A 23,368-nucleotide genomic window follows, 5' to 3' on the forward strand; every position below is an offset into this window, starting at 1 on the left:
GACAATGAGGAGCCAAATTTTTTTCAAAATGGCTTTTTGTCATTTTTTCCTCAGAAAACATTATAATTGTAGTAAATTTAAGTGCATATGACTCATGGACCCATACTGTATCCTAGGTACGTTAGTGCCACCTGTGGTGTTACTCATGAAAATCAACTTTCCAATTTAGATCACAATGTTGATGAATTTCTATCCTGTAACCATGGAACCTACGGACCCTGTGTGGAATTGTTTTAATGTTACTGAGGATGATTAAAACAGATTGCAAAATGTAAAGACTGTGACACTGTGGTTAGTACCAAAATTTAGACTGAAAGCTCATAGACTTGTTGCAGTTTGTTGGTTTTAGATCAGCCTTAGACCACTCTGTAGGGTACTGTAGCCAAAAACATTCTAGATATGCTGGCATCTTCTGCATCAACAGAAAGGGTGTTTTCAAATTTTGGTATTATTCAGACAAAAACTCAGAAACAGGCTTGGGATTGAAAAGACTACAAAACTTGTGTTCAGTTACAGGATGCTTTGTGACAAAGAAGAACTAGACTGTTAGACTATCATATAAGCAAAATCTAGTTGTGACCTAGAGAGATCATTCTATATTGTGATCACTGGCAGTGTGTAGATTATATATACAAAGTAATACTGTGTCATTTATAAATTCATACCATATATCTGTATCCTAGGTACGTTACTGCCACCTGTGATTTACACTGATTTAGTCTTATAAGATACACAACTGCTAGCAATTTTTTCTTGGCATGTAATAGTGAACAATTGATAAAAATTTTCTGCACCTACTGGTGTATTGTCAAGTATGACTGAGAGTAGCCTAGGTTCCAGTCTGTCGATTTTTTATTTGTTTCTGTTCTGCAAATTGACACTATCAGAAACTAAACGAGCCAGTAACAGCAACTTGCTCACGTATATGAAATAGCGCGTATGTTATGACAAAGCAAAAAATATCAACGCCTGAATCCCAGGCTAGACTGAGAGGTGCTTTATCTGAGGCAGACTGTTAAAAGATCAGGAAGCTCATTAGGTGTAAGGTTAGTCCAAATATTAGAAGGTTTCGGGACAGCGTGATAACTTTTGACTGTGGCTGTCCCGTTAGAGGGATAACAACTATAAAACATCAGATCATAAAATAAGTCATCCTGATAAGCCAAATGAGTAAGGCTAGTCCAAGGTTAGATATAGATTGAAAACAAGGAAGTTACATGTACACTTGTTACCGTAAACCAGTTTATGTCGTTAAAAGAGTACAAATGTACCTTAAAATTATCGTTATCGCCTCGAGTATTGAACTCTGTCACCAACAAACGCTTAAACCAGGGCTCGGCAGTATTAAGGGGGCATTTGACAAACAGACAATCTAATCCTCATTTTTTTTTCTTTTCCTACTTTCATTTTCAAAATTAATTTATCTTGTCATTACGTAGTTATACATTTTCTACGCTGTAATAGATCTACCATACAATAATTGCAAGACAAGTATCGGAACAGATTTATATGTGACATTGTGACGTTTTGGGGAGGACTGTCGCTAATGTTGTTAAAACTTGTAGCCCGACCCATTTGCACTATATATATGTATACATATGTATTGTTTTCATTCATGTTTGTAATAGTTGCAATAAAATATTATAAAACTTAATATATATAGATTGAAAGGTTACAGTGTTCATATACTCTAGAACAATTAAGTAACAATGATTTTACCATTATTTAAATATCTAAATATATTTAATACCTGTTTTAGCTCATCTAAGCATATTGCTCAGGTGACCCTTAATTTGTGATCATCTTGTGTCCATTGGTGTAATATTTTACTAAAACATCTTCTCATGTGAAACTACTGGATAGAATTACGTCAGACTTAGTCTGTATTGTGCTTGCATAGACCTCTCTCAGATTATTTCAAATTGCTTCACTTTCTTGCACCTGGGGGCAGCCAGAGCTAAAAATAGGGAAACAGACTTTAAAGAACTTCTTCGCTGAATGGATCTTCACCAAACTTTGTCTGTAACATCCTTTGATAGATCTTTCTCAATTTGACCAGTTGATTCTGTGCGACTGCACTTAATTATCACAAGAGTCACGACATTAAATGAAGCTTACCTTTACCTTTAGAGTAAAATAGAAAAAAGACACATTAATTTAGACAACTTTTAGCTTCTCAAAAACCACATACATGTAATGGATTTTCCATAATGAAAAAAGTACTTCTCAGGATATATACAACATGTAGCTGATACACTTGACAGTTAACATGCCAACATGCCAAATTTCAGTCATTTACGAAGTAAGTTTTATGTTTAAATCTTATTTCATTTAATGCTCCTTTGGTGAACTTCTACCACAGATGGTTGTCCTGGTTACTGAAAACCATGACAGTCATGTACTGAGCTTATAAGTATATGGAGGATGCTTTGAAAATTATCTTGTTTGAAACTTTTCGAAATCAGAATGATTTCACACAGTGTTTCCTTGCGTGACACTACCAAAATAATTAAATCATAATGAATTATAACAAAGAAACGTTTTTGAGCTATGAATCTCAGGTCAGCAGTCCAAGGTCACCATGACTTTTTTCCTTTTAGTAAGAAAGATGCAGTAAAACTACCTGGAAAATAGAGGACAGAACAGAATGCCGAAACTTGTATTGTTTAAGAAGCATCTTAATGTTGGCAGTGATGACTTTGTGTTCTCTGGTTCTCTGGAAATACTGGTGAGATGTATTGGGTAAGTTATGTTTGATATTATTCATTTTATTTTGTTTGGTTTATGTCGCACCAACACAGTTTTAGGTCATATGGCAACTTTCCAGCTTTGATGGTGGAGGAAGACCCCAGGTGTCCCTCCGTGCATTATTTTATCGCAAGTGGGCACCTGGGTAGAACGACCGACCTTCCGTAAGCCAGCTGGATGGTTTCCTCACATGAAGAATTCAATGCCCTGAGTTAGGCTTGAACCCACATCGATGAGGGGCAAGTGATTTGAAGCCAGCGACTTTAGCCACTCGACCATGGAGGCCCCTTGTTTGATATCAAGATATGCAAGAAACATCGTAATGTTTGCAGTGATGACTTTGTGTTCTCTAGTTGTCTAGAAACAGCTGACATGTACTGGACGGGTAATGATAAAACTAGTGTTGTTTAAGAAGCATCTGAATGTCAGCAGATAGGTCTTTGTGTTATCAGGTTCTCTAGAAATACTGCTGGAATGTATAAGATGAGTTATTTTTAATATTATCTATTGTTATTCAAGAAGCATCTTAGTGTTGGCAGTGATGAGTGACGCTGTTGACATTGTGTTCAGGAACTGCTGAGATAGCGGTATATTAAAGTGCTGAAATTTCATATGTAGAATATGCAAATAGCCAAATATCATTACATGTTCACTACCTTAAAGTGAAAACAAGATAATTTGAATATGTGTTATTGTGTTTAAAGAGAGTATATAAAGAAGGGAATATATACTTTTGACAATATTTTTATTTTGGAAGAGCCTAGTGGCTTCACCTGTGACCAGATGCATTAAAATCAGCAAAAAAAAGTTATTGAAATCCGATTACAAACCAAAAAGATATACTGCCATTTAAAAAGTATCAATGAAGTAAATGGCAGTCATTTTGTGCACAGAGACACCAACATCCTTTCCTTATATATTATATAGGCATTACCCAAATTATGGTATAAACGGCAAAGTTATGTTAGATAAAGTTAATGTAGAATTATCACACCAATGTATTATGTACGGTCATAATTATGATTTTACTCTATTTCTTTTTTTTCAGACTCATTGTCATTTTAGTTGAGTTTGTTCGGTATCTCCATGACTTTGAATGTAGCAGTGGTCATTTGGTGCACACTTACCTGACAGGCTTGATGGTGTTCCACGCACTGACGGTGGTTGTAGACTACTTGATTGTAAGGGTGAGCATGCGAGGCACAATGATTGATGACAGCCCCAGGAAGAATATTGGTACATTCCTGTACACCAGGCTTATGGTGCTTGTTACAGAGTTTTTCTGGACCATCTATGGTAAATGTTATACACTTATTAAATGGCATTGGTGTGTCCTCAGTGGTTACTAGCACAACTAAGCTTACATTTGCAAAAGGGCATAACCCAAGTGCCAATATAGGCTTAGGATTGCTAGTAAATATGTCTGGCATTTCATTGCTGTTAAATTAGTTGTGTTATGCCTATACACAATGGCAAGTACTCGATCATTTAAACTGTTTAATAATTTGAAAATATCAGTGTTAAAAATGGCACAAAGTAAAATGATGTTAAAAATGATGCTACACATCCAGAGCAGTCCAATAACTGGTTATTGGCCAGGAAAAAAGTTAAATTGTATCTTAAGAAACAAAGAGGCAAGTACAACAGCAATAGGTATTTCTGTTTGTGAGATATTACATAAATTGACAAAGTTGCAAAAGTTATTATTTAAAATCATTTTAGTTGTTGGTAGTATTATTCAAAATTTTGATTTATTTTACATGACTTTGTAGAAATATCAAGTTGTATTATCTCACAACAGTCTCTATATTTATAAATTCAGGTACAGCATCTATAGTGTTACTCATGCCTGTCTGTGATAGCCAGCCTCGAGTATACTGGTTAGCCTGTGCTGCTGTGGCCTTAGGTTGGCTTATACTTGTGATACAGGGAGTGCTCATCAATGTGGCATTTAACTTTAGTTCAGGAGGAAGTAAAGCTATCATCAGTAAACATGACTGGGAGAAAAGGTATGTTTTATATAAAATACTTTTTTGAGAGAATTTCAGTTTTGGATACATGTTGAAACACTAATCACTAGAATTCGCAAGGGATAAGGAAAGTGCATGAGTTATCTAGGGTTTCGAGTGATCCGAACATAAAGTATATAATGAAAATGGTCAGGGACCACAAGAATAGCTTGGGTCAGCCTCACTGAATTCACAATTTTAGTTCTTTACAGATTCAATATATTCATGAAAATTCTATTCAGTGTTGTTATATTTTCTGGTCCTTGGGGGTCTAGGAGGCCATTCAATATCTTTGGAATAGAGTTCTGCTAAAGCCAGTGCTGGGGAGCATGAGGGGTGTTGCACATTCCATTACCCCTTGTGAACAGTCAAAACCGAGTCTGCTGTTATTTTGCTGGGTTGCATTATATGCTTCGAAAAGATCATATTGATTTCATTATTCATCTTAGATAATTATGATAAAATGAAATAAATTACTTATTGGGTGGGTGGGGGACTTGTTTAAACCATTTTTGTCAAGCCCACTTTTGGCGTGTCGGTGTATGTGTGCGTGTGCATCCAATTTTGTACGGACCATAATTTTGACATGCATGGACCAATCTTGTTTATATTTAGCATGAATGTTTATATGAGTGTCATGCGCAAACCCAATGTTCCTATCTCAAAGGTCAAGGTCACAGTTGGAGGTCAAAGGTCAGATTGAAGTTTGTCCGGAGCATTTCTTCTTCATGCATGGTGGGATTTTGATGTAAGTTGGCATGAATGTTCACCATTATGAGACGGAGTGTCATGCGCAAGAACCAGATCCCTATGTCTAAGGTCAAGGTCACACTTAGACAGCTGGCAAGCTCGACATTATACTTGTTTCATTAGTGTGTTTTCTGTGATGATTTGATAAAAAGGACTCTGTCTGAAATTATTTGTCCTCCACCTCTATTTCATGTGGAGAAGTAGGCAGTTACTTGCAGAGAACAGGTTAGTACTGGTACAGAATCCAGGAACACTAGTTCACACTTACTGCCCACGATTACCTGTCAGAAATACCATTTAAAAAGGCATTAAACCCTTAACAAACTAAAAAAAACCAAATCATTAGTATGTAATTTAAATACTGTATTCAGTGTCTGGACTTCAAAATTTTCTTATTATTCTTCCTCTAGAAGTTTTCAGTATGTAACAAAATGTAGACCAGTAATAATTTATTGATTATTTCAGATGGAAGGGATTGTTCTGTTGTCTTAGTTCAGACGAAAATAGACACATCTTTTCTACATTGTCCAGGCTATGTATGCAAATATTTAAGGTAATGTATTTTCTACTTGGATACAATATTTGGCTTTAAGAAATTTATATCATATATTGCTTAGAACAAAAAGGTGTTTGGAAAACCTGTAAGATTATCTCCCTTCCTCCTAGGCTTGAAGGTTATACTAGTTTTACATAAGTGCGTGCAATTAGAGCTTTGTGGCATTTCGGTTCTGAATTATGGACTTAATATATTGTAGAAGGAAGAAGAACTGGTAGCAAGTGATATTCTAGCTGGCCTAATACTGGTTTACCATAAACAGCATCAGACTAGACAACAGTTAGATGTCGTAGATGCCCCACTCCTAACCAGTAGAATTAGGTAAGTAAGCTTAACCATAGACTTGGTGAGTAAGTTGCAAAGTACATGACCGTTGATTTAGGTAGATGAACTGCAGAGTACATCACTGTAGACTTACATACATGTATGTAAGTTGCAAAGTACATAACCATAAACTTAGGTACATTAACTGCAAAATACATCACTATAGACTTAGGAACATAAATTTCAAAGTACATCACCATAGACTTAGGAACATAAACTTCAAAGTACATCACCATAGACTTAGGTACATAAACTTCAAAGTACATCACCATAGACTTAGGTACATAAACTTCAAAGTACATCACCATAGACTTAGGAACATAAACTTCAAAGTACATTACCATAGACTTAGGAACATAAACTTCAAAGTACATCACCATAGACTTAGGTACAGAAGCTACATAGTACATCACCATAGTTTCTATTCCATCTAAACAGCTGATCACATGTATTGAGAGGCTGCTGTCTGATTGAGACAGGATAGGGGATGGCGAATTCAGAGCTGTATGTATATATCTACAGGGAACACCAGTGGCAACAACTACATGTTGTGTAATTAGCCTTATAAAGCTGGAAATAGCCATTCTATCTTGACTGTATTGGTGTGACTTAAAACCAAACCATCTAGCATCCTTCTTATGTAGAATGTATATGGTCTGATTTTAAGGTAACCAGTTTAGATGCAGAAAATATCACACTAGAGACCATCAACACATTGTAGACAAAGTGAATCTATCCACCAATTTATGGATAAGATAATCTTTTCTCAGCTTGAGATTAAGTTCAAAATTGAGGTTTTAATTGGTTGCTGGACTAATCTGAATCCAGAGATTGGATTTCCTCATTGCTACAACTTAGTTAGCATGATAGATGTATCTTCTCACTATTCCAACCAGTTCATGTATTACATTTGGTATACAAATTATTTGATTGGAAACATAATACAAAGCAGACCATAACAGACCATTACAGTGACATCATACAACATATGATGTCATAAATTTTATAGTTAATCATGATTGCTTTTAAACCTTGAAGAGAACAGCGTATAATTTACATGTATATGTTGTGTATAACTTACTGTTCACTCAGGGAGGATAGTTTACTGTTAATGGATATCTTTGTGAACCAGCCTGTTTGCTATTACTGTAATGTATAAGTACTTGTATTATATAAAATGAAATATAAACATGAGAATTTTTGCCTCCAAAAGAGGGAACCTGTTTGTTATGGACACACATCTAGTTCAAATATATTTATAGATGTAAACCACATAAAACTGTGCCTTCCCCTTCCACATCTCGTAAACCTTGGATGACATTCAGCGAGGCAGCACATTTTATGAAGTATGCACTTGGTAGCTATGGCTGGTTCTATTTCATTGGTCTCAACAACCCAGTAGTGGCTACATGCAAACTGTTGCCAAAACTCAAGTAAGTGAACATTATTAATGTGCTGAAAAATCATGTTTTTTTAGCTTGACTATACAAAGTATATGGAGAGCTATCCTACTCTACTTGGCGTCAGTGTCCTTCCGCGTTCCCCACCTTGGTTCAAGTTTTTTTTACACTTTCTCTTTTTTCTCCTTATCTCTGTAATTATTTGATGGATTTGTTTCAAACTTAAAATAATTATTCCTCATCATCACCCAGATCATATGGCATAAGGGCCATAACTCTCACACCAATATTTCATGAATTGTCCCCCCTTTTTACTTAGAATTTCAGGTTAAAGTTTTAATGCACTTTCACTCTATCTTAATTATTACTAAATGGATTTGATTCAAACTGAAAGTAGTTGTTCCACATCATCTCCCACATCATATGACACTAGGTCCATTACTCTGGTACCAATATTTAATGAATTATCCCCCACTTTTACTTAGAATTTCAGGTTAAAGTTTTGATGCACTTTCACTCTATCTCAGTTATTTCTAAATGGATTTGATTCAAACTTAAAATAGTTGTTCAACATCATCACCCACATCATATGACAAAAGAGCCATAACTCTTGCACCAGTATTTCATGAATTATCTCGCCTTTTTACTTAGAATTTCAGGTTAAAGTTTTGGTGCACTATCACTCTATCTCAGTTATTTCTAAATGGATTTGATTCAAACTTAAAATAGTTGTTCCACCTTATCACCCACATCATATGACACAAGGTGCATAACTCTGGCACCAATTTTTCATGAATTATGCCACCTTTTACTTAGAATTATACTTATTTAGTGTTTTGATACACTTTATCTTTATCTCTCTTATAACTTAATATTTTTTACACGGACTCAAGCTATTGTGCAGTATCTTCATCTACCACTGGAGTCATTAAACACTCCAGTGACAGCTCCAGCTTCCTCAGATGTGCCCAGTTTCACTATCCAGCATTGAGGGGGCCTCCGTGGCCGAGTGGTTAGGGTCGCTGACTTCAAATCACTTGCCCCTCATCGATGTGGGTTCGAGCCTCACTCGGGGCGTTGAATTCTTCATGTGAGGAAGCCATCCAGCTGGCTTACGGAAGGTCGGTGGTTCTACCCAGGTGCCCGCTCATGTTGAAATAATGCACGGAGGGGCACCTGGGGTCTTCCTCCACCATTAAAGCTGGAAAGTCGCCATATGACCTATCCTGTGTCGGTGCGACGTTAAATCCAACAAAACAAACAAACTATCCAGCATTGAAGTAGTCAAGTGCACTGTCTCCTGTGATAGCTCTTGTTTCAATCTTTATTATGTTAGGATCTAAAATATCAGTATTTTCCATATTAATGTTCAGATTTCATATTGTGTGTGTGATGTTGCAGATGACATAATTTTAATGTGTGTGGTTATATTAAAAAGTTCATTGATGGCAATATTTTCACTTTTACTGCAACTAAACCAAACATTTGTATCATATATTATATATAATATTGATAAGAATAGATGCATCAAGAAATGTACTCTCATTCTTTAACAAAAAGATATTGTACTGAACATTTCCACTGCAGAACACATGAATATTTCATGAAACAAAGCAAAAAGCATGGCATGTATTCTCTGTGTTTGGTTTCTGTGACGATTTGATAGAAAACATAAGAGTCTGAAGTCATTTCATCGTCCATCTCTTATACATATGGAGAAACTGGCAATAACTTGCAGAGAATGTGTGTAATATCAGTCTATGAAATAAAGCATGGTTAAATCTGTTCTTCCTACTTCCCATTTAAAATCTGAGTTTTTGCAAGTGATAATTTTTGCAAAATAGTTAAAAAAGCTGAAGTAAGAAAAATTTATTCCTCGTAATATTTATGATTTTACAATAACATATTAATGCATAAATGTATTTCAGTTGGAGTATGAAAGAATACCCACCCCAAATTGAGAAAGATGGCAAACTGCTAGCTAACACTGCGGCTTTCCATTTACAAACTGGATGCTCTGTGAATGATTTAGTCTGTGCATCTTTCCTTAATGAGGTATAGTTTTTAGCTTGACTGAGCACTAAGTGTTAATGATGCGCTTTTAGGATTGTTAGATATCAGTCGTTCATCCTTTTTCCAAAATTTCTTTGAAGGACATCTTCTAAACCAGAAAACCAATTTCAGCCAAACTCCTCAGGAATATTTTATTTTTTGGATGGTCCCTTTTTATGTTCCTTTAAAACTAGGTCATCCATGCAAAATTCTGGTTGTCGTTGGCAACCAAAAAAGTCTCTGAAAATGCTGACCCAATTTTTAAATAATTTCACAAAGAAAAGTTCTTTGGGTGACTGTCAACTTTATTCCTTCAAGTTTTGTTTTCCATTTCATTAAGGCTGTCATGGAATGGGGCTAGTTTCCCCTATATGTATATATTGAAAACTTTAAAAATCTTGCTAAATTACAAAATAATTTCACAACATTATTGCTTAAATGAACCTTCTTCAGATCATTCTGTTTCCTTAAAACATGGCCATCAGGTGGGTTGGGACAGTTTTCCCTAAATGGTTGTAGGGAAAACCTTGAAAAACTTTACCTCTGAAACTGTTTGATCGAGTTCAAAATAATTGCACAACAGTATTCCTTAAATGACCTCTTTTTAATTCCTTCAGATCATTCTGTTTAGTTACAAAGAATGGCTGCCATGGGTAGGGGCTTTTTTTCTCTAGATGGACTTTCATGTGTTTCTTAATGATGTTTCTTAGTAGTATTATGTTTTCATCCTCACATTACCTCCCTACTCCCTACACACACATTACCCACCTGTACTTATTTAATGGGAGCTTGTGACAGAAAACACGTGCCCCATTTCAAAATAATTTCACAATTATTTTCTTGTGTGACTCTACCAAACCTATTCAAGCAGACTTTGATACTCAGTTGAGCGATCTATGGCGATTAATGATTAAATTTCTTGATGGTTTATTTGTTGCTAGTTGTTATTTGCATGCATACGAATGTGTAGAAATTAAGTGTTTTGTAAACTGATTAACAGGTTACTGAATTGTTGATTGTATTCTTTTTTATAGGGGCCTCTGTGGTGGAGTGGTTTGTATTCTTTTTTTATGGGGGCCTCTGTGGTGGAGTGGTTTGTATTCTTTTTTTATGGGGGCCTCTGTGGTGGAGTGGTTTGTATTCTTTTTTTATGGGGGCCTCTGTGGTGGAATGGTTAAGGTCGCTGACTTCAAATCGTTTGCCCCTCACTGATGTGGGTTCAAGCCTTGCTTTGGGCATTGAATTCTTCATGTGAGGAAGCCAATTAGCTGACTTATGGAAGGTTGGTGGTTCTACCCAGGTGCCTGCTTGTGATGAAATTATGAATGGAGGGGCATGCAGTTTGGGTCTTTATCCACCATCAAAGCCGAAAAGTCGTGTTATGACCTATACTTGTGTCAGTGTGATTTTAAACCCAACAAAACAATATTCTTTTTTTACAGATCTATGCAATTCCATTTTATGTGTGTATAGACAATGAGAGTGAATCTGTGGTAGTAGCTGTAAGAGGAACTCTATCCCTAGAGGTATATTCACTTGTGAATACTTTCCTTATTGATTTATCTGGTGCAGCATCAGGTCATGGTAATGGTCTGTCAGGATTGGCATTTGACCACCACCATCATAATACCTTAGGTTGTAACACCTGTTAGAAGTTTAGGAACCAGTTGTGACCAGACAATTGAAGCGCTGTCATTTTACTGTTATATTTCAGTAAACTAGCCAACATAAATAACACCCTAAGTTAATGATTTTTACATGTACTTTATTTGAAAGCTCTAGTAAAACAGATTTCTGAAGTTTTAGATTTTTTCATACATAATTGTAGGAAACATACATATGAATTGTTAAATAACATGAATTTATTTTACTTCCACCATGGATTTTTATACGCCCATCTCTGGAAGAGCGGGGCATATTATGTGAACACTTGTGGCGGGCGGGCGGCGGGTGGTTGCGTCCAAAAGCATGTCTGCTCTCTAAGTCGAACAGTTTTCATCCGATCTTCACCAAACTTGGTGACAATATTTGTGGGCATAATATCTCGACCAGGTTCGATAACCAGCAAAATTGCCTCAGGCACTCTTGAGTTATGACCGTTGAATTACTCAAAATCTGCAAATTTAGCCTTGTCCGCCCCTCTAAGTTAAACAGTTTTCATCCGATCTTCACCAAACTTGGTGACAATGTTTGTGGGCATAATATCTCAGCCAAGTTCAATAACCAGCCAAAATCCCCAAGGTACTTGGATTATGGCCCTTGAAGTACTTGAAAAACTGCGAATTTAGCCTTGTCAACTCTAAGTCAAACAGTTTTCATCCGATCTTCCACAAACTTGCAGATAATATTTGTTGGCATAATATCTCCAAAATAAATGATCAGAATGTTTGTCTCTGTGAAACTTACCTTAAATGATATCACAGAACTGTTCCTTTGATGACCCAATTCCAATTTCTTTTTCAAAATATTGGAGTTTGTCGGAAACATGGCTTCCATAATGGGTAGATTTTTTTCATATATTATGTGTACAGTTTTTCCTATAAGGATATTATGGAAACTATGAAAATCTTCTTGTCAGAAAACACTGGCCCAATTTTGAAATAATTTCATAGATAAAACTTAGTTAATGGTCTTCTCAATTTACATATCTAGATAAAACTATCAAACAGAATGCTTGTCTCAATAGAATCTAGTTTAAAAAAATTACAAAAAATGTTCCTTCTGTGACCCTTTACCAAGTTTGTTTTATTTATTCAGTTTTTGAAAAAATGGCTGCCAGAGGAGGCAGTCACTTTTCAGCTCACCTGATCAGGTGAGTTATTGTGATCGCTCAATGTCTGGCGTCTGTCTGTCGTCTGTCAACATTTAGCTTGTGTATGCTATAGAGGCTGTATTTTTCAATTGATCTTCATGAATTTTTGTCAGAATGATTGCTTTGATGAAATCTAAGTCAAGTTTGAATATGGGTCATCTTTGGTCAAAAACTATGTCACTAGGTCAAATCAAAGAATAACCTTGTTTATGCAATAGGGACTGCATTTTACACCAGATCTTCATGAAATTTGATCAGAATATTTGTGTGGATGAAATCTAGGTCAGGTTCAAATATGGTTATCTTGGGTCAAAAACTAAGTCACCCAGTCAAATAAAAGAAAAACCTTGTGTACGCAATAGGGGCTGCATTTTACACTGGATATTCATGAAATTTAGTCAGAATGGTTCGAATATGGGTAATCAAGGGTCAAAAACTAGGTCCCTAGGTCAAATCAAAGAAAAACCTTGTATATGCAATAGGGACTGCATTTTACACTGGATCTTCATGAAATTTGATCAGAATGTTTATCTGGATGAAATCTAGGTGACGTTTGAATATGGGTCATCTTGGGTCTAAAACTAGGTCACCCGGTCAAATCAAAGAAACACCTTGCAGATGCGATAGAGACTGTATTTTTCAATTGATCTTCATGACATTTTGTCAGAATGATTGCCTTGATGGAATCTAGGTCAAGTTTGAATATGGGTCATCTGGGGTCAAAAACTAGGACACTAGGTCAAATCAAGGAAAAACTTCGTGTATGCAATAGGGACTGCATTTTACACTGGATCTTTATGAAGTTTGATCAGAATGTTTGTCTGGATAAAATCTAGGTCAAATCCAAATATGGGTTATCTTGGGTCAAAATTAGCTCACGTGGTCAAATTGAAAAATAACCTTGTGTATGCAATAGGGACTGCATTTTTCACTGGATCTTCATGAAATTTGATCAGAATGTTTGTTTTGATGAAATCTAGGTCAAATTTAAATAGGGGTCATCTGGGGTCAAGAACTAGGTCATCCAGTAAAATCAAAGAAAATTTTTTGGATGCAGTAGGGGCTACATTTTAGACAGGATGTTCATGAATTTTGATGGAAATGTTTACTTTGATGAAAGTTAGGTCAAGTTCAAAGATGGGTCTTGTTGGGTCAAAAACAGGTCACCTGGTCAAATCAAAGAATAACCTTGTGTATACAATAGGGGCTGCATTTTTCAGTGGATCTTCATGAAATTTGATCAGATTGTTTGTCTTGGGATGAAAGCTAGGTCTAGTTCAAATATGGGTCATGTTGGGTCAAAAACTAGGTCACCTGGTCAAATCAAAGAAATACCTTGCCTATGCAAAAGGAGTCACATTTTAAGCAAGATATTCATTAAAAATTTGATCAAGCTGTTCTCAGGTGAGTGACCTAGGACCATTTGGTCTTCTTGTTTATATATGTATATAGTATCTCCTATAAGCATAGAGTGGAAATTTAAAAAAAACTCTTCTTGCCAGAAACTGCATGCCCAGTTTCAAAATAATTAGACAGATATTTTCCATGCATGACCATCTATTGAAATTGTTCAAGCAATCTGTGAAATACAATTGAGCGATCTAGGGCTATCAAGACCCTCTTGTTTTTTATAATAGGATATACTGACAGACCTAGTTGTTGAAAGGGCTCCAGTGTGTTTTGGCGGGGTGGAAGGTTTCGTTCATACAGGGATGTTCCAGTCTGCTAAATATATACGTAACAAGCTGATTAGTGAGTGTATTTTAGAGAAGGCTTTCCAGAGGGCTGAGGTAAGTTTTATTCCAGTCTGCTAACTGATTGTATTCCAGATAAGGCTTTCAGAGGGCTGAGGTAAGTTTCGATCTAGTCTGCTAAATATGTAAGTAACTTTAGTGAGTGTATTCTAGAGAAGGCTTTTCAAAGGACTGAGGTAACTTTTATTCCATTCTACTAAATATATAAGTAATTGGCTAATAAATGAGTGTATGCTAGAGAAGGCTTTCCAGGGGGCTTAGTTAAGTTTTATTCCAGTCTGCTAAATATATAAGTACCTATCTGATAACTGAGTGTATTCCAGAAAAGGATTTCTGGAGGGCTGAGGTAAGTAAGTTTGTTTTGCAAGTTGAGAAATATGATTATTGGTTAATGTAATAGTTATAACCTTTTTATAGTGATGACTGCAGATTTTGGGGTTCAAGTACCATTATCATGTGAGAGATATCTTAGTAATTGGGCAGAATGTTTAAAACAACTGTCATACTTTCCTGAACATGTAATGATAACATAATTTACTGACACACAAGGAAGGAAATTTTACTCACATGCGAAAATTGTTTTCTTATCGGTAGTATCAGTAAGGGAAGATAATTTCTATTGTGTGTATGACACAGGAAAAGTTTCATTAGTATGCTATTGCATTATTTTGACAACAGTTTGAGTTTTTACTTATTTTAAAAGTGAAAGTGTATAACTTGCTTATTGCTGTAAGAATAAAGAAATACAGAATTATCATACCAAAAAAATTTGTAAGAAGATCCTTTAGAAGCATAGAATGCAACCTGGCAAAAATAATAGCAGTCTAAGTCAGTTTGAGTGAGTCTGTTCATGAGAGGTAATGGAAAGTGCAACACCTCTCATGCCCCCTGGCACCATCTATTATTCTTAAACATTGTATGGACTCAATGATCCCAAAGGACAAGAAAATATAACAAAGTACAAGGAGACTTTACAGCCACACAGCACTGAAAGACTGCTGTTGTGATAAAAATATTTGAATTATCATACCAATAAGATCTGTAAGAAGATCTTTTGGAAGCATAGAATGCAACCAACCAAAAATGATAGCAGATTCGGTTTGAGTTGTTCTTGAGAGGTATTGGAATGTGCAACACATCTCACACCCACTAGCACCAGCTTCAATAGAACTCTTTTTATCTGTAATCATTCAATGGACTCCATGATTCCAAAGGACCAGAAAATATAACAACGCTGTGTAGTGGGTAGACACTGGAAGATCCTTGTATTATGTCGCCTTTTACACTTTGTTAAAAACAACATTTAACATGTTCCATGCTGTAGTTTTCTACAAAATGTGTAAATGAAAATTTTAAGATAAATATTTTACTGCATTCCGTATTTTAAAATGCCTTTGTTTTCAAGAGTTGTATGGCATATTTTTCTGACTAACAGGATGGTCCTAATTTTTACCTCCCGCTACCCATTTTCAGGGATATAGGCTGGTAATAACAGGTCACAGTCTCGGAGCAGGTGTGGCTGCATTACTTGCTCTGGAGTTACGCCCCAGTTTTCCAGATCTGATCTGTTTTGCTTTTGCTACACCAGGTGAACTAGTCAGGTAGGTTATAAGTAAACCAGTACGTGTCTATAAAATTTGTTTGCACAGTTAAAACTTTGCTGCAATGTACACATTAGATATTGATTAATTAATACTTTTGAAACTTTCAGCTTTTAAGATGGTAGACCAATACTGATATTCTAAAATTTCTGTTTGATTCTGTATTCTGAATCTCGGTGTGTGATTTCGGCATTCTCCGGTATGAACAGAGAGTCTGGTGTTGGTATGAACCTTGCAACGTTTGAAGAATGCAGAAACACCATGCAAGAATACATAATCGCCATTACAGACCCTCTGCCTTAATTAATCAGCTACTACTTTCCACCATTGTGAGATAATAGAAGAAGGAAAGACAGGCAATAGAGTGTATAAAACAGATTTTTTATGCCCCCGAAGGGAGGCATATTAGTTTTTAACTGTCCATCCGTTTGTTAGTTCGTTTGTCACAACGTTAACTTTTTGCATGAAGGCACTTTACTCGCGAACCACTGCACCTAGGACTTTCAAACTTCACATGCTGATAGTACTTATTGAGTACACGAGGCCTACTGACTTTGGGGTTACCAGGTCAAAGGTCAAGGTCACAGGGGCTGTCCATCCATTCATTAGTTCGTTCGTCACAACGTTAACTTTTTGCATGAAGGCACTTAGACTCGCGAACCACTGCACCAGGGACCTTCAAACTTCACATGCTGATAGTACTTACTGAGTACGCGACCCCTACTGACTTTGGGGCCACCAGGTCAAAGGTCAAGGTCACAGGGGCCAATGTTAACTTTTTGCATGAAGGCACTTTACTCGCGAACCACTGCACCCAGGACCTTCAAACTTCACATGCTGATAGTACTTATTGAGTAGACGACCCCTACTGACTTTGGGGCACAATGTCAAAGGTCAGTTTCACAGGGGCCAATGTTAACTTTTTGCATGAAGGCACTTTACTCGCGAACCACTGCACCCAGGACCTTCAAACTTTACATGCTGATAGTACTTATTGAGTACATGACCCCTATTGACTAGGGTCACCAGGTCAAAGGTCAAGGTGACCAGGTCAAAGGTCAAGGCACTGCGGGGGGCATTCATCACCATTAGTGACAGCTCTTGTTTACATAAAATATTGAACGTTAAACAAACGAATTCAGAGTCTAAGCTTAGGGGAACAACACAGCATCATTGAATAAAATCAGACCTTAAATTGATCAAATTACTGTGAAAGATACGCATTTGTATCATGTATTGTCATTTAAATTACTTTGTATATATTTGACAGTAATGATATCAGTTATGAACAAAGAGCTAATTTCACACATGAATCTGTAGACATTATAAAGCTTAATAAATCTATCAACTTTTTACTTTGCAGTGATAGTTTATTACCATATACTGAAGAATTTGTTTGTACTGTTGCCCTTGGTTATGATGTTGTACCCAGGCTTGGTCTTGTAGAAGCGGCACAACTTAGAATTGATATTTTAGATGCAATTAAGAACTGCACAATACCGAAGGTTAGTTTTCAATGTTTCAATCTATTTATCAAAATTATTGTTTTCTCAAGATATTACACATAGCCTTATTAAGATTCAAGTTATTTTGCTGTCAATATCAAGATCAGATTAACATGTGGTACAACCAAAGTGTACTGCCCCTCACCCTCAAAAACACATTTTTTGATGGATGGTCTAAAATCAGTCATTTTAGCCAGTTTTCAGTTTCAAAAATTTACATCTTTTGTATTTATAATTTATACAATGGAGGGACTAAACAACATCCGCATTAAAGTTATAAACTACTGAAAAATGCTTTCTTGAAAATTTGCAAATTTGAAAGATTACATTTTATCAAATATTCATGTTCATATGAGAGCTTTTGTTGTCGCCCTTTCATCAGCATCCACATCGCAGAAATTTTGCATGTAAGTACAAAGTAGGCTTTTCTTAAACTTTTGTTTTCAGCATCATGAGACGATCAGATAAGATAATTTATATAACTCTAGCTTTTATTTTGTCAGTATGTCCCCTTTTCTAGTTAGAAAGGTTAGTTAAAGTTCTGCAAGAAAGCAGGTTTCTCAAAACCTAACTGGTTGAAATGCTTTCAAACTCCACACAAGTCTTGACATCTTGAGATGACGTCACAGGCAAGGTACATAATAACTCTAACTTTTATTTTGTTAGAAATATGTCCCATTTTAACATAGATTTTGTATAAGTTTGTTTCTGATAAATTACATGACCAAATATTTTCAAATTCTACCCATGTCTTTGGTGTTATCAGTTGCTTTCAAACTCATGGCATCATGAAATGACCATATTTAACCAGGAACCATATCTCTGGCATACAGTTCCTTTTTCGACATAGAGAGTTTTGCTAAAGCTAGTATAAGGGGAAAGAGCTTTAGATAGTGGAAGACATTGTCATTGGACAGCTCTACCTTTGTTAACCTGTATACAGTTACCCTCAAGCAGTTATTTCCATCTGCACTTACAACCAGCGGAAGATATTCTATGTATATGTTTACTCATATAAGAAAACCCCTACCTTATTTGGAAGATGATATTGTACAATTTTTAGCTCATCTGATTTTTAGCTTGACTATTCAAAGAATAGTCTAGCTATTCTACTCATCCTGGCGTCGGTGTCAACGACATGTATTTTGAGCAAATTATGCCCCCTTTTGGACTTAGAAAATTCAGGTTAAAGTTTCCAAAACTAATGCAGATATTGAATTGAAACTTCACATTTGTCTTCGGGTAATAAAACTAGTTGATAGCAGCAAGTCCCATAACTCTGACCTTCATTTTGGCCAAATTATGCCCCCTTTTGGACTTAGAAAATCTTTGTTAAAGTTTTGGGTGCAAGTACATACAGCTATTACTAAAGGGCATATAGATTTGAAACTTATTTTTTCTTTTTCTAGAACAATTATCAACCTCACTGGGTCAAGTCCCTTAACTCTGACATATTTTGGGCAAATTATGCCCCCTTTAGGACTTAGAAAATCCTGGTTAAAGTTTTGCATGCAAGTACATACAGCTATAACTAAAAGGCAAAGTTTTACATGCAAGTTACTATCTCCAAAACTAATGCATATATTGAATTGAAACTTCATATGCTTTCGGGGTTATAAAACTAGTTGATAGCAGCAAGTCCCATAACTCTGATATGCATTTTGGTCAAATTATGTCCCCTTTTGAACTTAAAACTCTTTTGATATTTAATCTTTTTGGGTAATATTTTCCTGCTTCTGGGACAATATTTCGAATAGTCAAGCTTGGCTGTCTTACGGATAGGTTTTGTTTGAAAAAAATGATGAGTTATTGTCATTACATGATCGGCGTTTGCGTTGGCATTGCCTGGTTAAGTTTTATGTTAAGGTCAGCTTTTCTCCTAAACTATCAAAGCTATTGCTTTAAAACTTGCAACACTTGTTCACAATCAATAGCTGACTCTGTACAGCAAGAAACATAACTCCATCTTGCTTTTTGCAAAAATTATTGCCCCATTTGGGGTTATATCAAATCATTAGATTATGTGGCACTTGGGTAATTAGTCTCCTGCCAGTTCACATGTTTGTACTTTGTTCACATGTTTTCTTTATTTTTTAATTAGCACCAAGTGATAGCTGGAAGATGGTGGACAAAATTATTTGGAAAAGCTGACTTGGAGCATCTACCAAGTGTATATACCAACTTACAAAATGCTCAATGGTTTGATGTAAGTAACGCTACTACATGTATATGTGATAGATCTTTTGTTAGGTCTGTGCCTGAGAAGATGGTGCAGTTTTACAACACACTTACATAGCCCTGAAAAATCTTGTATGGTTTTTGATATGGTTTCTGGTCAGCAATTTAATAACGCTTTTTACCAAACTGTTTGTTGTTGTTAGATGGCCACTACAAATTTTGAGGTCAGTGAGTATTGACAGAGTTAATTGATTGCATAAATAAGACTAAAAATAGATTAAGCCAGTAAATTTAATTCAGCATTGAAATGCCAGAAATAAACTCCTTATGACTAGATTACCTCTGTAGATATTTGGGAATTAGTTCAATCAGGATGTTACAGTGACACCAAGAGAGATATTTAGCTTAATACATTTGCTTCTTGATGTCATTTTCAGTTCCTAAAGACTTGTAAGCTATAGGTCATTTGGCAAGAAAACAATTTTGCCCACTTTTCTCATACTTGTTCCGGCTTCCTTCAGTTATTTGGGTCTGTTCAGTTTGTTGAAGAGATATAGCAAAATACTTCCAATCTTGATGTTGGAATCTTTGCAAGGTTAATGTTTTAGTTATTCTTGAAGAACGACGACTGGTCTAAGATCAGTCTTTTCTACTGTTGATTCTTTGTGGGATATATGCAGTTACATGGCAGAAGGCATTTTCATACTAGTTAGGAAAGCAGAAACACTGTTAAAGAGAAGTTGTGTGTGTAATTGACATATTGTTGAAATAAGATGTTTTACCTAGCGAACAAGCAGATAAGTAAACAACAACTTGTTTATCTCAAGCTATCATGAGGGCTTGTGTCATCTTTATCAAAAATGTTGATTGTTTTCATTTTAGGCATATATACAAGAGGAAACCATGGAAAAGGAGAAGGTCATTACAGATTTTGAGCCACTTTACCCTCCTGGACAGATTTTGCATGTTTTAGAAAAAAAGGATCATAAAAGGTTTGTTAAGTTAATATCTTTTAGTTGTACTGATTAATATATTACTTTTTAATATTATAGAATTGTTAATAGTTAGAATTATGTCAAATTTAATTGTTTTGTTTCAATGTAGTTATTGCAGAAGTTTTTGCTATTATGATATTTTGATAGAGTCATTTTACAGTTATATTTCATATTACAGCCCGCCTAGCTCAATAGGTAGAGCGCCGATCTACAGATAGCGCGGTCGTGAGTTTGATCCTCAGGCGGGTCGTATGTTTTCTGTGATGATTTGATGAAAGACATTGTGTCTGAAATCATTCGTCCTCCAACTCTGATTCATGTGGGGAAGTTGGCAGTTACTTGCGGAGAACAGGTTTGTACTGGTACATAATCCAGGAACACTGGTTAGGTTAACTGCCCGCCATTACATAACAGAAATACTGTTGAAAAACGGTGTTAAACCCAAAACAAACAAACAAACATATATCAAGTGGTTTATATTATAAAAATGTACAATATAAACAAATGCCTGATTTTAATGTATTAATTGATGGAAACATAGATATTCAGTTATCTTTTAAACATTATATTAAGTAATTTGTGACTGGCTATTCAGTGTTCTTTACACTAAATCACAATTTTCAGGTAAAGTACTTATTTTTAGCTTTTGTGATCGCCCTTCATCCTTCGTCTGTCCACAATTTCTTGTCTGCACGATAGTGGTTTCATTTATGATTTTATTTTAACCAAACTTGCACACAACTTGTATCACCATAAGATCTTGGTTCTTTTCTTGAACTGGCCAGATCCAATCATGGGTTCCAGAGTTATGGCCCCTGAAAGAGCCAAAATTAGCTATTTTGACCTTGTCTGCACAATAGCAGCTTTATGTTTGATTTGATTTTTACCACACTTGCACACAAATTGTATCACCACAAGATCTTGATACCTTTTTTGAACTGGCCAGATCTCATTATGGGTTCCAGAGTTATGGTCCCTGAAAGGGCCAAAATAAGCTATTTTGACCTTGTCTGCACAATAGCAGCTTCATTTATGATTTGAATTTAATCAAACTTGCACAAAACTTGTGTCACCTTAAGATCTTGATTCCTTTCTCGAACCGGCCAGATCCCACAATGGGTTTCTGAGTTATGGCTCCTGAAAGGGCCAAAATTAGCTATTTTGACCTTGTCTGTGCAATAGTAGCTTCATTTATGATTTGTTTTTAATCAAACTTGCACACAACTTGTATCACCACAAGATCTTGATTCCTTTCTTGAACTGGCCAGATTCTGTTATGGGTGCCAGAGTTATGGCCCCTGATAGGACAAGAATTAGCTATTTTGACCTTGTCTGCACAGTAGCAGCTTCATTTATGATTTGAATTTAATCAGACTTGCAAAAAAACTTGTGTCACCATAAGATCTTGGTTCCTTTCTTGAACTGGCCAGATCCCATAATGGGTTTCAAAGTTATGGCCCCTGAAAGGGCCAAAATTAGCTATTTTGACCTTGTCTGCGCAATAGCAGCTTCATTTATGATTTGATTTTAACCAAACTTGCACACAACTTGTATCACCACATGATCTAGATTCCTTTTTTGAACCGGCCAGATTCTATTATGGGTCCCAGAGTTATGGCCCCTGAAAGGGCCAAAATTAGCTATTTTGACCATGTCTGCACAATAGCAGCTTTATTTATGATTTGATTTTAACCAAACTTGCACACAACTTGTATAAGGTCACACTTAGGGGTCAAAGGTCATATGACTTTGTTTTGTATGTATATTGCTCTGCATTTGCGTTGCATTGAAGTGCTCCTGTTTTTATTTGGCAGATCCTTCTTTTGTTCACTTACAATATTTTTTTTTAATTACTTCCCTTTATTTTTTTTTAATTACTTCCCTTTTATGTTACTATAAATAGCTTATTTAGTAACTTTTTTTATTATTGGCCGTAGGGAAAAACCGAGACCACTTTCCTGTGGTACAACATGGATGGTACCTCCAATTTATAGGTGTTTTTTGACATATCTGTACCTTAAAGAAAATTTCAACTGTATTTTCTCATGATTCTTTTAATTGATCTTGATTATGATTTTTTGACCTTCTTGTCCTTAAGTGCAATGATGACAGGTGAGCGATATAGGGCCATTATGGCCCTCTTGTTTGTTGTGTCCCACCAAATTTTATTTTAGAGTTGGGGCACTTAGAGTTGCCCTTTCCCATCTGTCTGTTCGTCTGTTTGAATTTGTGCCTTTCATATCTACAAAAGTATTGCACATTGTGTCATAGGACCTCCAGGATTGTTATTGACCATGAGAAGTTGTGCACCTGATGTTTTAATTTGGATTGTATACAGCCATGTCAAAGTTATGGCCCTTGACAGAGTAAAAAATGAACATAAAATGGGCCTAAAAGTTTGTATCGCATGTATCTCAAAAATATTTGACCGTAGTATGAAATATTACACATGTGAAGTTGTGCACCTTGGGTTTTGTTAGAGACTTCATTCAGTAACACTAGAGTTATGGCCTTTAACTTAGTCAAAAATATGCATAAAAGGGCATAAAAGTTTGTGTTGCGTGTATCTGAAAACGTACTTGAACCAGGGTCATGCGAAGTTGTGCACCTGGGGTTTTGTTCAGTATTCCAGTAAGTCAGACCAGAGGTATGGCCCTTGATAGGTTGTGTCGCATGTATCCCAA

The 23,368-nt window shown here is 35.9% G+C and overlaps 1 protein-coding gene across 2 annotated transcripts in view; it reads left to right on the plus strand.

Annotated features, from left to right (window-relative positions):
* LOC123562374 (diacylglycerol lipase-beta-like) overlaps positions 1 to 23,368 on the plus strand; it is a 30,148-nt gene that overhangs the window by 569 nt on the left and 6,211 nt on the right. Inside the window, exons 1-14 of one of the 2 annotated variants that reach the window (XM_053537240.1) lie at positions 749 to 1,046; positions 2,601 to 2,742; positions 3,797 to 4,044; positions 4,571 to 4,757; positions 5,973 to 6,060; positions 6,263 to 6,384; positions 7,650 to 7,820; positions 9,716 to 9,842; positions 11,282 to 11,365; positions 14,289 to 14,441; positions 15,879 to 16,006; positions 17,370 to 17,511; positions 19,613 to 19,717; positions 20,572 to 20,681. In XM_053537240.1, the coding sequence (XP_053393215.1) occupies positions 2,648 to 2,742; positions 3,797 to 4,044; positions 4,571 to 4,757; positions 5,973 to 6,060; positions 6,263 to 6,384; positions 7,650 to 7,820; positions 9,716 to 9,842; positions 11,282 to 11,365; positions 14,289 to 14,441; positions 15,879 to 16,006; positions 17,370 to 17,511; positions 19,613 to 19,717; positions 20,572 to 20,681 (1,760 nt within the window). In that variant the 5' untranslated portion in view covers positions 749 to 1,046; positions 2,601 to 2,647. Of the gene's footprint in view, positions 1 to 748; positions 1,047 to 2,600; positions 2,743 to 3,796; positions 4,045 to 4,570; positions 4,758 to 5,972; positions 6,061 to 6,262; positions 6,385 to 7,649; positions 7,821 to 9,715; positions 9,843 to 11,281; positions 11,366 to 14,288; positions 14,442 to 15,878; positions 16,007 to 17,369; positions 17,512 to 19,612; positions 19,718 to 20,571; positions 20,682 to 23,368 lie in introns of those variants that run through there. The other variant, XM_053537241.1, reaches the window with a different exon arrangement.

The sequence above is a fragment of the Mercenaria mercenaria genome, chromosome 2, assembly GCF_021730395.1.
Source record: "Mercenaria mercenaria strain notata chromosome 2, MADL_Memer_1, whole genome shotgun sequence".
NCBI lineage: Eukaryota > Metazoa > Mollusca > Bivalvia > Venerida > Veneridae > Mercenaria > Mercenaria mercenaria.